At 31.7% G+C, this 14,910-nt stretch overlaps 1 protein-coding gene and 1 long non-coding RNA gene across 9 annotated transcripts; one reads left to right on the forward strand and one right to left on the reverse strand.

The window, feature by feature from the left end:
- Nucleotides 1-29: 29 nt before the first annotated feature.
- On the reverse strand, nucleotides 30-14,895 carry LOC148609476 (uncharacterized). 8 transcript variants are annotated; one of them, XM_088595820.1, is made up of 11 exons: nucleotides 14,704-14,893; nucleotides 13,817-13,874; nucleotides 9,505-9,573; nucleotides 7,861-7,908; nucleotides 7,236-7,349; nucleotides 6,938-7,000; nucleotides 6,485-6,574; nucleotides 5,724-5,804; nucleotides 3,989-4,030; nucleotides 3,482-3,551; nucleotides 30-1,589 (listed from the first exon to the last, which is right to left on the reverse strand). In XM_088595820.1, exons 3-10 carry the CDS (start codon nucleotides 9,557-9,559, stop codon nucleotides 3,523-3,525), a joined length of 522 nt encoding a protein of 173 aa, XP_088451946.1. In that variant the 5' UTR covers nucleotides 9,560-9,573; nucleotides 13,817-13,874; nucleotides 14,704-14,893; the 3' UTR covers nucleotides 30-1,589; nucleotides 3,482-3,522. The 8 variants fall into 8 exon arrangements, with proteins under 8 accessions (XP_088451946.1, XP_088451944.1, XP_088451943.1 ...); XM_088595818.1 differs by lacking the exon at nucleotides 13,817-13,874 and having other exon boundaries at nucleotides 30-1,582; nucleotides 3,482-3,548; nucleotides 14,704-14,895; XM_088595817.1 differs by lacking the exon at nucleotides 13,817-13,874 and having other exon boundaries at nucleotides 3,482-3,548; nucleotides 14,704-14,895.
- Nucleotides 10,692-12,005, forward strand: LOC148609477 (uncharacterized). Its single transcript, XR_015924717.1, has 2 exons — nucleotides 10,692-11,023; nucleotides 11,662-12,005. It is a non-coding gene; the product is annotated as an uncharacterized LOC148609477 (long non-coding RNA).
- Nucleotides 14,896-14,910: the final 15 nt, after the last annotated feature.

Genomic DNA, 14,910 nt, shown 5'->3' on the forward strand with positions numbered 1-14,910 from the left:
AAAAAACATATGTAAACACAAAGTGTTGATGTTTTTAGTACGGCGTTTTATTTCTATTGCCTTAAAACATAATATTTGGTTTAATGCAAAACACTTACCAGGAAAGTACAACACTTTTCCTGACAATCTACATGCTTACAATTCCAGAAGGCTTTCAGAGTTGGAAAAGGAAGGAGTACAGATTTCGACTCACTTATTAACAATTCAATAGATCAAGCAAGAAGTTTTTAAGGTCATCACTTGCTCTAAGTACTAGACAATTTATCAAATAGTTTGGGAACAACTGATAACATACTTTGGGCCACCGAATACATGCTTGCCAATCCACTACAGAAAGTTGCTAATTACATAGGTCACTTATTTAGCACAGGTCTGAAACCTTCAACAATTTTGTTCCACATTTCAGTTATAAGCTATTTACATGAAATGTTGAACATAGAGGATCCAACTAACATGTTCATTATTAATAAAAACTACTGATAGGTTGTGCAAAACAATCAAACTCACTCTCAGACTCTAGATTACCAATAACCAAGGATCTCTAGGGAAAACTCACAGCTAGTTTAACATCAGTTATTAAAAATCATTTTAACCAATTGCATTCCATGGGTTTTTCCAATTAGAAGAATTAGCATGCAGTTCCAAGAATAACATTCTTCAAATAGTAATCAAGGGAACCACGGTTATTGCGGTAATGAAAAGAATGTAATCAAGGGACAAAGACCAGACATGGAAAACAAGCATACACAACAATGAACATAAAGTAAGTAAAGTCATACAGACACAGTAACAAAAGCAAATAAGCAACTCGGACTCCACCAAAAACTGAGAGCATGGACCAGGTACACCGGTAGGGTAAGCGTCATGTGCTTTTCTAGAAATACCCGCCGAGTTGCTCATAGAAAGTCAAGTCCGGGTAGACGAAAGAGGAAAGGAAAACTATGACACGTTGAACAAAACACTTTTCATGGCGCAGATGGATACACCACACCGTTCCACGAGTTCATGATGACGACCAAAAAACTTCTGTAATGATGACTTCAATCTTGTAACAACATAACCCTGATCCATAAGCCAATTTGTCAGAATTCTAGCGCGATACAAAAAGTTTGCGTAGCTTCGGCAAGCTCTGGCATAACGTATTAGCTGAGATATGAACACTTCATGTGCTGGTGCTGAAGTGATGTTGCCACAGATGAGAGTAGAGTTGACAATTCTGAATGAAACGTCATCACGTTTGTCGTAAAGTTTGGTCAATACTTTTTCTTTACAATCGAAGAAATTACGTATTGTTTGTATGGAATAATGAGGTTTTACAAGGTTAGGAGTTAATACTAAGGTTTTTCCAACACATTAAAAGGAACAAATTAATGAAATTTTTTCTTGCTAGTGGCTCTTTTGATGCTCATAATTGCCCTGCACATACACTTCACACATATACAACAGTATTTAAGCACACAGAAGGCATTCTAATGGTGCAGCTACACAACTGCTCAGTATGTGTCCGACCACTTGCACAAACTCATGAGGTGGTCATTGCGCCATTCAGTATCCATCTTAACAGGATACCAATCAATGTAATCTGAAAACTACAAAATGTTTCAATAGTTACAGTACTTATATGGGAAAAGCTTCCAATTCTATGGTATATTGGGGATGGGCAGATGAGGATAGGAATGACAAAGGGATAGTGTATGGGGGTATATGGATTTTTAATTGGGAGGATATAGAACTTATTCTCAAATGATATATAGATATGAGGATATGTATTGGATTTAGTTAAACACAACATCTTTAATGTTGAAGAATTTTATAATATGAAATTCAATTTGATAATGTAAATTTTCGATACGAAATATACATTGAGGATTCTAGGGAGTGGGAATTTTTTAAAATGGAGAATGTGTAATTCTCAAAAGTTGTTTTTCATATTTACGGAATGCAAGCCATTTTAGCAATGTCGTCAAAGGGATGTAATCCACCAACAGTCGACAACCTGATTGGGGTCTTATTAGGGAAAGGGAAAACAGTAAACTTTTTTGTTGGAAACTTTAACTATTTTCACATCGGTAAGTACCTGAATGGTTTGAAATAAATTATTTAAGAGTATCCAAGTACTTACCGTGGCTCTAAAAAATTGAATATTTGAATTTGAAGTATATTGCTGTCCATTGCTCCAATTTGACAGTAAACCAAGACAAATTTGTAGAAAGTTACTCCCCTTTGCTTAAAATATCAAAAAAGACGAAGCCAAAGTCGGGGATATTAATAAGGACTATTGGGAATGGGAATGAGGACAATGGGGAAGGGAGTATAGTATATGGAATTAGTGGATATAACCATTAACGAGCTGTATCATCATTTGTATTGGTCAAAGTGCATCCCGTAAAATTTCTGACTCAACATTGACATGTTCTATCTGCCCCTGTACGGAAGCTTACAATCAATCCTTGTACATACTCTTAACTGCAATAACTGTCTAACGCAAAAAATGTAACAAAATGGCAACACATCTCATCTTGTTATGGGACAAACTTGTTAAAAGACAAAGAAGGTACATCGAATGTTGTAATAAATATGACTTATTTTCTTTTCAAAACTATATGAGTTGGTTAACTAAATTTATTATGACCGGTTCTGTTTATTTCAGTTGCAACCAAAACATTTCAGAATCACACATCTGAGCTTCAGTCGATAACTCGAATATATATGTTCACAGATCTTGGATCTTGATGTTAATATAATATATATACATGATATATACGCTTAATCATATTTATTCCTTGTAAATAAAGGTTTTATCACACCAAACGTTTATATAGTTAAGTCACATTGAGCATTGTCCTTGGTTTGAACATACTCTGAAATAGACAGTTAATCACGTGTGTTGGGCAAACTCATCACTTGCCATTTTATCAGAAACTAATTTGGACATCACATACATAATTTTTGTACTGCATTCAAAATATTGGAAACGAATTATCAATAAGTTATGATTACAGCTCTATACTATTGTAATTGTATGAAAACACATTATCCTTGATCTTTTCCAATCAATCAATGGTGAGACATTCGAACGTTTAAAAAAACTATAACAGACATGTCTCATTGATATGTTATAAAAATACTAACACTCACATACATAATTTTAAATTTTTAAGAAAAATTTCACATTTTAAGAAAAATGTCACCTTTTCAGAAACATGTTTAAAATTTCAGCAATAGTACATGTAAATCTCTTATATATATATATATATATGGGATCGAAAAACAAAACAGTTTTCCTCCTTCTTGGTCTAATGTTTGGACGTGTGTATGTTTTGTTCATTTTGTTTGGTTGTGTTTTACTGTTGTTGTTTTATTTTTGTTTTGTCAGTATGTTATACATGTATGCACATTATGTATATATTTCTATTAAGAAAGGCAATTACCAGTTAAATTTAAAATATACATTTCTCATAATAAAGCATAATAAACTTACATTTATATATCTTCATCAAGACATTTCTTATTTAAGACAGTTTAAGAGTCTGAATTATCTATCTCAACTTCTGCAAAAAATATGTTTTATATCTTTAATACTATTTGTATTAAATTAAGGCATTGTATAATTTTGTTTTGTTTTATTAACGGAAATGTTCATCCGTTTAGGAAGCAAAAAGAATTGTTTATTATTGATGAAATAATTTTGCCTGTGTCGTCTGTGAAATACACATGCAATAACATAGCATCCAATCACTGTTGTCGTAAGCTTATTTTATAGAATTTATAGTTTTTTAGATATGAATTATGTGCCATCCAATTCCTAGTTCTACTTTATTTTTCGTTTGACAAAATTCTTATGTTATTTTGTACATTGATGTTGATTTAAAATTAATTATCAGCTTTTTTAATAAATGTTTGTGGGTTTCCTTACTTTAAAAGTTATTTTTTTTATTGAGGTGGTTAATACGTATAAACCATTCCGTCATTAAAGGAAATTTCTTACCGCTACATTGTATTTCTTCTTCACTCCTCCCTATGCCTTCAACTAAAAATAAGATTGAAACTAATAAATTAATTAGAAAACAAAAATCATTTACTATATTCGTTTATCTTTATAGTGAGATTCAAGCTAAACCCGAGCACAACTTTAGTTGTCACCTGTTTATTGAACTATGTATGCGTGTTAATTGTTCAAAATATTTACTATAATCATAAGTTTATCATCGAAAGGGCGTGTACTCAATTGGTTTCTAGTCACGCTCCAAATCATGAAGTGTTGGCTGCATTCGTTGACAAATAAGATATTTCAACAATTAAAGCATATTGTATTCAGACAATTTTTTATCAAATGTGCGACTTCTGAAAGCTTGAAACCATTTTGTACGATTTAAACAACTGATAGTCTTGTGACCAACCATTTTGTTTTTTTGTTGTGTCGATTTTCTCAAAATAGTAGGATCAGAATTTGGTAAAGATATACATGCTCCTTTTATCAACTAAACAAAATCGCTGTTCGTATACCTACATAACCTTCAATAAACTACCTCACGGATTTATAATATGAAACATTTCTTAGTAAAGTTTATGAATATAGTATATAAGCTAATATAGTTCTCATATGTTTCTGAATATAATAACATTAAAACCTATAATTTTTCCACAATGTATACTTCTATTCCCCATACTCAGTTAAAAACATTATACATCGTTGTTTTATCCAAAAAGGATGGTACACCTAGATACAAATAAAATATCCTTGGTAGAGAGTCCTCTTACTTTGTGATAAATAATTCCAAATCATTTTCCAAATATGCAGAGGAAGATGTTTACAAAATGCTGAAAACTATTGACCAAACTTTACGACAAACATGATGACTTCATGAAGAATTTTCAACTTTCTTTTCATATGTGGCAACATCCCTTCAGCACCTGCGTATGGAGTGTTCATATCACAGCATATCATACGTTATTCCAGAGCTTGCCGAAACTATACAAACTTTTTGTTTCGCAATAGAATTCTTACAAATAGGCTTCTGGAACAGGATATGTGCTACAAGGTTGAAGTCATCACTACAGAAGTTTTATGGTCGTCAACATGAACGCGTGGATCGTTATGGTGTATCCATCTGCGCCATGAAAACTGATTTATTCAACATGTCATAGTTTTCCTGTCCTCTTTCTTCTACCCCGGACTTGAATTTTTATGAGCAACTCGCCGATGTTTCTAGAAAAGTAGATGACACTTATCCAACCAGTTCACCTGGTCCATGCTCCCAGTTTTTAGTGGAGTCCGAGTTGCTTTTTTGCTTTTTTACTTTGACTTTAGTTACTTTATGCTCTTTGTCTATTTTCCACGTCTGGTCTTTGTCCTTGTGTAACATTATTTTGATTATCGCTATAACCTTGGTTTCCTTGGCTATTCTTTTTTTATATATTTATTTAACTAAAACTGTGTTGCTTTCAAAACTTATCATCACATATGTATCCCCTAACCAAAATGAGTTTTGTGATGTACGACAATTGCGAGAATTTGATACAGTTTCTAGTCACACCCTTCAATAAAACAATTAAATAAAAGGATTCAGTTAGTCGAGAATTAAGTACTGCAATAAAAAGAGAAATATCTTTTGATGAAGAAATAACACTATTGAAAAAACAAACAACTGGTTATTGAAAAACAAAAACATAAAAACATATATGATGACAATAGCAGTAGAATATATCAGAGAAATCCATACCTACATATTTGTCTGTCGTCAGAAACAAAATTGTACCTAACCAACCGACAGGTAAGGCAAATCCTAATAAAACCCATTGCACTATAAAATAAATTTACATTATACCAGTAAGTAGTTTTAACGTGAGCCTAGTCTTAAGCTTTTTGGCAAGTCTTCAAGCGAAGAAATTTAATGTTGCAAAATAATAATATAAGTATTGACAGTTCCTTATGCATATGTAAGATTTTTTTTCAGTCGGAATTTAATACTATGATATAAAAAAACAAACAACTGATTAATGAAAAACAAAAATAACCATTTATGATGACAATAGAAGTAGAATATATCGGACAAATCTATACCTACATATTTGTCTCTCGTCAGAAACAAAACTGTGCCTAACCGACTTGTTAGACTTGCAACATTTTTTCTCGGGCAATTTGACTACTAGAAGATTAAATTTCTCACTACAAAAGCTTTCCGTTTTTAATGTAAACTCGTGATTTGTTATTATACGTTCATCTGCACCAAGAGAAAAAAATGGTTACCTTTTTATGTCAATTTTATTCTTTATTTTATAAGCATGTCAATGGGTGTTTCTAGAAAAGCACAATGACGCGTACCTTACTGGTACACATGTGAGTCTTCTTTTCCTTTATAGTCGTTATCTTTTGATTTTACTCTTTTGATTACCGTATAAACCCTAGTTCCCTTGATTTTCATTACAAATTGAATGAAAGTAACAGACTTGCCGGATTAGTCAAGATGTACTGCGCACTTACCGATGCATTTCTGTTTGTCATATAAGGCAATGACAGCAGCTAAGCCCAATAATGTCATTGTCAATAATGCAAAAGTAAGTCGCTTGAGAACTGTAATTTGTGGAAATAAGTAAACACTTAAGGCTAAATATACTGCTATAAAATATGCATATGTTTAGATCGTGAAATTATGAAATAATTAACAAGTGTTGCTGATGCAGATTCCTAGTGCATTAATAAGTTATCGTAGGACTATTACTTATAAATAGGCTTAATCAACTACTTTGTAGTATTAGAATTCCAATCTGCCCTATGATGATTACGGATCATACTCGATTCCAATTTGCTACGTAACATATATATTGTTCGGTAACACAGGTTCTTCGTGAACACGACATTTAACAGCTCTTTGTTGCATTAGTATTAATGACATTTGTGTAAATCGTGTGTAATACATACAAAATTTAATTTTACCTGTTTTAAATCTCGTATGAATATTAATACATCCAAATAGTTTTTCGTGTTGTTTATTAGTTTCTGAAAAAGAATTAACATAGTTTTCATATTATGCAATATATGTAGATTATCCATTAGGAAGAAGTGGTATATTTATTTAATTATAAGTATTAATATTTTTTAATTTATTTTAACATATCAGCTAACAATGTTCTTGATTTATGTGAGATAAATTTCTTGTCAATATCAGTTCATAATACTTTTAAAGGGGCATTTTGTATTGGATTTCATTTTTTTCTTTTTGTATATTAAGTACCTTTTATTCCACGAATATTTCGCTGTCTAAATGCTTCTATTGTCAAAGAAATTACTACAGAAAATATAAATCCGCCCATTGTGAACAGCAAAGAGTTTCTTATGCAATTGTTATCTGAAAAGAAAAATATACTAAAACATATCCGTCTACAAAACAGAACACACAAAATGTGTCTTTCATTTAAACCATTATTTTTTTAAGTTTCGAAAAAATCTAAATATCATATTTGATCAAAAGCATTTATCCATCCATTGAAAAAAAAATGACTGGTTCGCTTATCCAGAAGAACACATTTATACCACGACAAATTAAAAAGTGCTGTGATTCTTTTGACAAGATTAGTGTACTTTATCGATTTGTTGTAATAAAACGTAATGTTTTAGCATTCAACCATTTTTTTAAATACGAGAAAAAAATATATTTTGTAAGGTTACTTGTCTTTTGTGTTTATAATTTTGTCTCCTATCGATTACAATTACGACATTACATAACATACAAATAAACATGTTAATGTCCGTTTATCAGCAATAGAACTGTGTAATATCTATATGGAAAACATTACATATATAATTCATGTCTGTCCTAAATGGTAATTCGATTGAATATTAAAAACAAAAAAAAATACCTCTTTGGTGTTTTACAGGGGACGTTTCGGTAGTCATAACTGCCATTTCTGAAATTAAAGACTACGTAAACTAATTATGAAGTGGAAGAGCCGATAGTACTTCTGATAAAAATGTCCAATTACTGTCAACGGATAAGTTAGAGATCCAAAAGCTACTGTTATAGTTTAATTGCAAAAAAACAAGTCAAAATTGTAACATTTTTTTCTGAATTATTTCCAACGCGAGAATCTAAATTTTAAAGACGTGTCGACGATATTAATATTCATATGTATAAAGGACTTTGATGAAGAAAATAACACATATCTCTGAGTTTTGTTTTTAGACTGCAAACAAAGTTTAAAAAACTTTGCATTTTTACCTTTTGCTGAACCCCGTGCAGGTCCGGGATACACCTTGCGTGTTACATGCTGGGGTTGTTAGGCTATAATACGGAAAATCTGACCGTAAACCATAGTGGTGCACCGTGTTGGGAAAGATGCCACGTTCCTCGCACGTTAAAGAACCCTACTGTGGTATTCTCCCGGAGTAGGAACCATAGGGCTCCGCCACAGGAGGCTAAATTGCCCGACCCTACCCACCTCTCCCTATTTTCAGTGCCAATCAAGATTTGTCGACCCCATTCTCCTTGTGTACCATCCCTTTTTAATTTCATAATCATTTCATGTTCATTTTATCATCAATTTCATATTCATCGTCTGGATATAGCTGAAGTATTGCTGCTTGGACGTTAAGTCGATTTAGTCGACTATTTATTTGTCCATGTATTGTTACTATCGTTTCGTTTGTAACGATATTTTGATAGACGGAAACGTTTTTGTAGTGTGGTTCACATTGTATTTTCGGTACAGGAGGTGAACAATCTGCCTGTACAACCTTTTGTGGGTCATAAACCTTCACGCGAAATCGTAGATTATAAACTCGACAGAACAGAGTTAAATTGTTATGATTTACTTTCCATGTGAAACAGACAAATGAATTGCAACCATCTCCTTTGCTACCTAAAACATAGGCTCGACATTTGAAAGTAACAGATGTGTTAAGATATTAGTAAAAAAGATATTAGTAAAATGTCTTTGAAGGTATCTACTTTATTATGCCAGTAACCGGCACTTAAATATTAAAATTAATATCAATATAAATATGTTTCGATTTTTTTAAACATTATTTTCAGGAACTGATTTTTTCCCCTTTACCTGTTATTATATATTAATGTTAATGATTGTAAAACTGATAAAATGTTGAATTTCTGTACTTTACAACAACATTAACGAACTTTGTTCGGTGGATCGTTACGGTGTATCCATCTGCGCCATAAAAACTGGTTTGTTCAACGTATCATAGTTTTCCTTTCCTCTTTCTTCTATCCCGGATTTTTTAGCAACTCGGCGGGTGTTTCTAGAAAAGCAGAGGACGTTTACCCTACCGGTGCACCTGGTCCATGCTCCAAGTTTTTAGTGGAGTCCAAGTTGCTCGTTTGCTTTTGGTACTTTGCATGTATGATTTTAGTTACTTTATGTTCTTTGTTGTGTATGTCTGTTTTCCATGTCTGGTCTGTCTCTCCCTGAATTACATTTTTTTATTACCGCTGTAACTTTGGTTCCATAGATTACTTTTTTAAATAATCAAGGATTTTGAATACAAACCATTGAAAACACTAAAAACTCCAAGAAGCCATACTTTAATCAAAAGGTTTATCATTTCCGAACTTCTCCCTGTCATAAGAAAAAATATATTGACTCAATGCTGATATAGATTAACCATTACAATTGCAAAGTATGTAACAAATGAGCATAAAAAGTGGAGTTTTAACGTCTCCGTTTCAGAATGCATTTATAGATTTCACGAGGCCCTCAATTGATTTTATATACATTATAACCTGTGTAAACCGTAAAGTCCTCTACACCGAACAAAATGGTTTTGTTATAACATATTTCACTGTGTATTTAAGAAAATGAGAAAAAAAGTGTTAAACTTATCTCTGTGTTACACAGATCGTGTTTTTGAGACAAACGATTGATAAAAAACTGAAGATTTAAAATAAGATAATTCTTTCATTTTGATTCAAGGACACTCCAGTTGTCTTCAACCCACACAACAAAATGTAAACAACGTATCAAAGCCCAAATTAAACAAAAATGTATATACTTGGAAAACAATAAATAAAACAAAACGAAATAAACTGAATGGTCAGTTTTATCTATAAACACAACGTACTTGGGTATAAAATCAGTTACTTGTTCATGAAGGCAATGATCGATTTTTAAAGGATAAACTCATTAATATTTTTTTCTCATAACTAATTGAATTGGTTGTTTATGCGATATACTGATTAAGCTACAATATTTTATAATGCATATACTTTAACTAGTTGCACATAGTAGAAAAAAGAACGGATATGGTGAAATATACATTTTTGTACATTGTAACAAATTCTATAGTGTATAACCTAAATACCAAATAATCAGAGATCGTCTAAAGGTCTTCAACAAGTGTAAACATGCTTTTATGTAAGCTGTGGAAGGCTGATAAAAGCAAGCTATTGTATATCTGCTTCAAGTTCATGTTTTGATATATTCCTGTTATATATTTGAATTCCACGTGACAGTCTTGTACTATTAAAATGAAACTACAAACTTGATAGAAACTTAAAATGCATGATTTGGTATAAAAAGTTCAACGCTTCATGGCCGATTATACTTTGTATTCCTAATTTAACATTAGCATGGTAAGACAATCTTGTATTATTTATATGCAAACAAAAACAAAAAAAAAAACTTGACAATGTTGTTGTTTTAATTACGGGTGTAACATCTACTTTGACATCGTTAATATTTATGGAGCGTTTACAGCAGTAAAGTTTTACTTGCTGTTGTTAAAGATGAGTTGCCTATATGTTCAAATAAGGGTCAAAATAAGTTAATTGTGAATATAACCAAATTTCTTGAATTTTGTAAATTACTATCAATATTTTAACATAAAATTAAACTCTTCGTCAACTTCATAGACTCAAACAGACATGTTTCTTTTCAGAGATAAGTCTAACAGAACAGGCAGATGACATTGAAATGATTCCTGATGCTATTCCAAAGCCAGCATTTACTTCAGTACCACCTTTAGCCAATCCAATTTTTGTTCTAATAGATTTAGAAAGTACAGACTTGAGTAAGTAATAGTTTTTTTCAGGTAACAAATCAGGTCTACAGAGAAAAAAATAAGTTATACAATTATGCAATTTGTAAAATCCTTCTTCCTATACCCTGACATTTAGAGTAAACAATGACTGATGTCATGTTTGATGAAATTAGCTTTATGTCTGTTTTCAAAGAAATAAGAGGTCTTGAAATATGAGGATGTTTTACTTACTGAAATGCCTACATTCAGCTAGATTTTTGTTACATTTTGAATCAAATTATACATTTATATACCAAATGTCTAAACCATTCATACCATCCATATGGGACCGCTTCGGTGGTGGCATGCTCACCATAAGTGTAACAATTTGTGAGATTTATCACACTAAAGACTTTAAAGTTAGTAGATACTTCTATCTATATGTAAGTCAAAAACAATGCATGTAGGAGAAAGAATGAATATTTGTTGGCTATAAGTCAAAACTAGCACAATAAAGATCTGATTCGGCTTGTTAGACTACTTCAAAGTATAGTCTGTTTGTTCAAACATACATTCTTAACAGATCTGCTAAGGAACAATCAATACAGGTCATTTATATATATGCAAGACTGGGCAAGGAGAATATGCATGAAATTATTCAAAATTTATTCCAATTTATTTTCTGACAGTCAGAAGAAATATATTTCCACACATTGTGCAAATAGCAGCAAAAGAACACAGAACACAGATTAATTTCAGTCGATATGTGTCTCCTGAAATGCCAATGTCCGATGAAGCTGAACAAGTAACTGGGATTGTTTGGAATGGACAAAAAAGGGGTAGAACTTGATTTTGTTAAATTAGGGCTGCTTTGGTTAAAAAAGTTCAATAATGTTTTACTTGTAGCACATAATGGGAAAAGTTTTGATTTTCGAGTTTTGTCAGCAGCTGTTTATAATTGTAGAATGTTTGATAATTTTACAGAAACTGTAGTAGGACTTGTAGACTCATTAGCTTTATTTAGATTACAATTTCAAAACATAGAAAAAATACAGTCAACCTTATCTAACACAACATTTTTGTAAGGAAATCTTTTATGCACATAATGCTGAAGATGATGTAAAGATGCTTGACAAAATACTATTTGCAGCAAATATAACCTCTGAACAACTGTTTAATTACTCATGTCAAACAAATAGTCATCAGATATAGGAAAACTTCATCAAGGCAAAATCTAAGAACTTGCCAAGTTTTCATCCCCTTATTGCTAGTGGTGTAATGAAAATGACAACAGCAGAGAACATGGCTGGGTCAGGTTTAAGCTGTGTACACTTAAAACTTATATATGTTCGTAAAGGAGAAGATGGTCTTCTTGATGTTCTAATGTCAAAGAACATTTTTGGAAAACCAAGGGTTAAAATGATAAAAAAATAATGTCTGTGGTACAAAAATTATGCAAGTTTTTTTGCAGAATTGTGTTAAAGTGTTCAATAGCTCATTTGAACCATAGTTCTTTATGTGTCATTTATGACTTACGTATCCCATGCTTTGAAGCAGTGTGTGTATAGTGAAAACGGTGACCTTTTTTTTCCATGCAATTACTTTGCGTATGGTTAACCCATTGTTATGAAATTTGGATATTATTTGACTATTGCCTAAAGGAAGGTTCCTACGACTTTGTTAATTGTTTGGTCTATTTTCAACATTTTTTTAACTGATTCCTCATAAAAAGTCCTGCTGGTGTTTTTTTCAATAAGATTTCAGATATCCCATTCAGTTTTTGAGTTATAAAGGGTACAAGAGGCCCCATCCCAAAAAATTGGTCTGATTTTGAAATATTTTGATTGAATTTAAAATTTTGTGCATATAGTGTCCAAACCTGTTCTGTCCATAATGAATTGTAAGTCCCTATGCTTAAGTGTGCCAAAAACTAATATTGTGTTTGCACTCTCAAGTGTTTAGGATTTAACCACTGCAGTTGTATCATGCTGCACTCTGTGAAGCTTTATATTCTTATTTGATAAGACGTGATCAGCTATAGCTATAAGTGTTTTGAAGGACTTGAATTATGTAAGATATTGTTGATTAAATCATTTATTGCAATTGAGCAATTAGGTTTCCTAAAATACTGTAGTTGATAGATACATTTGTATCACATATTTTTGTCATAAATTATTTTGTTATTTTTATTTATGCTTGATAAATTATGTTGGTATTATAAATGCATGTAATTAGCCTTCTGCGTTGATGGGGTTCTTGCTTTTTTTTGCTGGCCCTTTTCTTTCTTTAATCTTCTGATAAGTATTTTTCATAAAAACATATTTTTACTGCAGATTATCCATTGTCAAGAACCATCTCTTGATTCATACCAAATAGAATAAATATGTATTGCAATACATTACATGACTGTAAACATTTGCAACTCGTGCTTTTAAGTGATGAAAAGAATTATATGAATTTAGAATTCAGAGTATAGATTACTTTTAAATAAATTATTTTATGTTTGTGCAGTTTTTGGTTATTATATGTATGCAGTTAGGATCCCGAGATAAGTGTTGGAGGAACCCTTGTTATATTTGCTGCCATATATTTATTTGGCTTTGATATTGTCTCATTTATGAAAAAGAGTCTTTTAAACTTTTCTACAAACTAATGACCTCAAGAAATCATTTAGAATCGACAGGGAAGAAATCGTCATTCCTAATAATTAGGTGTTTAATTCCAATTTCACTTTGTGTAATAGTGTAATACTCTAGTGCACCATAGTCGCACATTTATATATCTATAGTTTGGAATAGTGATACATATAAATGCATATTTGCAAGAATATTAATTCCAAAATACCTTGTGTTGGAGGTTGGACTTGACCATATACATCTAATGATATTTCTCAGGTGTAAAACTGTCAATAGCAAGGATCAGTTGATCAAAATATTAAAAACAAATACACACTTATGAGGATTGAGCATTAAAAGGAAATTGTTATCAGAGTTTAGCCTTTAAAGTGACCTTAACCTTTAACCTTTTGGTTGTTAAATGTCCCTATTATGACATACTATCAAAGTTGTTTGCAAACTTAAAGTATTGTGAAAAACGAAAGAGATTAACTGAAAAGAGACACCAAAAAAATATGTAATTGATTGCCAGTCTACATCCCAAGACAATGACCTGGACATTACGAATCTTAATTAATTGAAATTGGCATGGTAAAAGTCTCCGAATTTTTTTTACAACATAAACAATAAGTAAAGTTATTTTTAATGCAAATGTTGAGTGCCTCAAAAAATGTTGTATTTCTGGACTCCTTAACTTCTGAGGTTGTGCCTATTTAGCCTTTTCTTCTATTTCTATTTTAGTAACAACCATACATGTCTACAAATAGAACAACCTATAGCTCTGAGAATTTTATTAGTTGCAATTGATAAGAACATCTTTATGGTTCCTCTTGAGGTATATAGTAGTATATTGTATTAAAGTGGTTACTGTCATTTGAATATTTCGTGCACCCCCTAACCCCAAAAATATGGCAAAAAAGGGGGGTGTATAACCAAGCCCTGTGCTAATACCTTGAACATTTTACGGATTTTTATTTTATAGTACCACTTGACACCTCTGCTTATAACTACTGATAAAATACCAAATTATTTTGCTGGTTGTGTTTGGGCCATTTATGGGTCGGATACCTTAAGAAGAGTGTGCTCAATCACTGAACCTGATAAAAGCTGTCTTACCTAGTTTAACGTCTTTTACGGTTAAATATTCTACATTGTCACACCGTATCAAGTTTGCACATCTTAACCTTCTTGTAACATCTTGCATTATAATTTGGATTTTGTACATTCCAACTTTCACTTTCGACGAGACACCTTACATTATTTGGCTGACGAAATCTAGGTTGATCGATATGCAGTATTGGACTTTAAATAAATTCTTTAGAT

This window comes from Perna viridis, chromosome 8 (assembly GCF_037379345.1).
Source record: "Perna viridis isolate PV_CMFRI_1.1 ecotype Kerala chromosome 8, ASM3737934v1, whole genome shotgun sequence".
In the NCBI taxonomy this organism is placed as follows: Eukaryota; Metazoa; Mollusca; class Bivalvia; order Mytilida; family Mytilidae; genus Perna; species Perna viridis.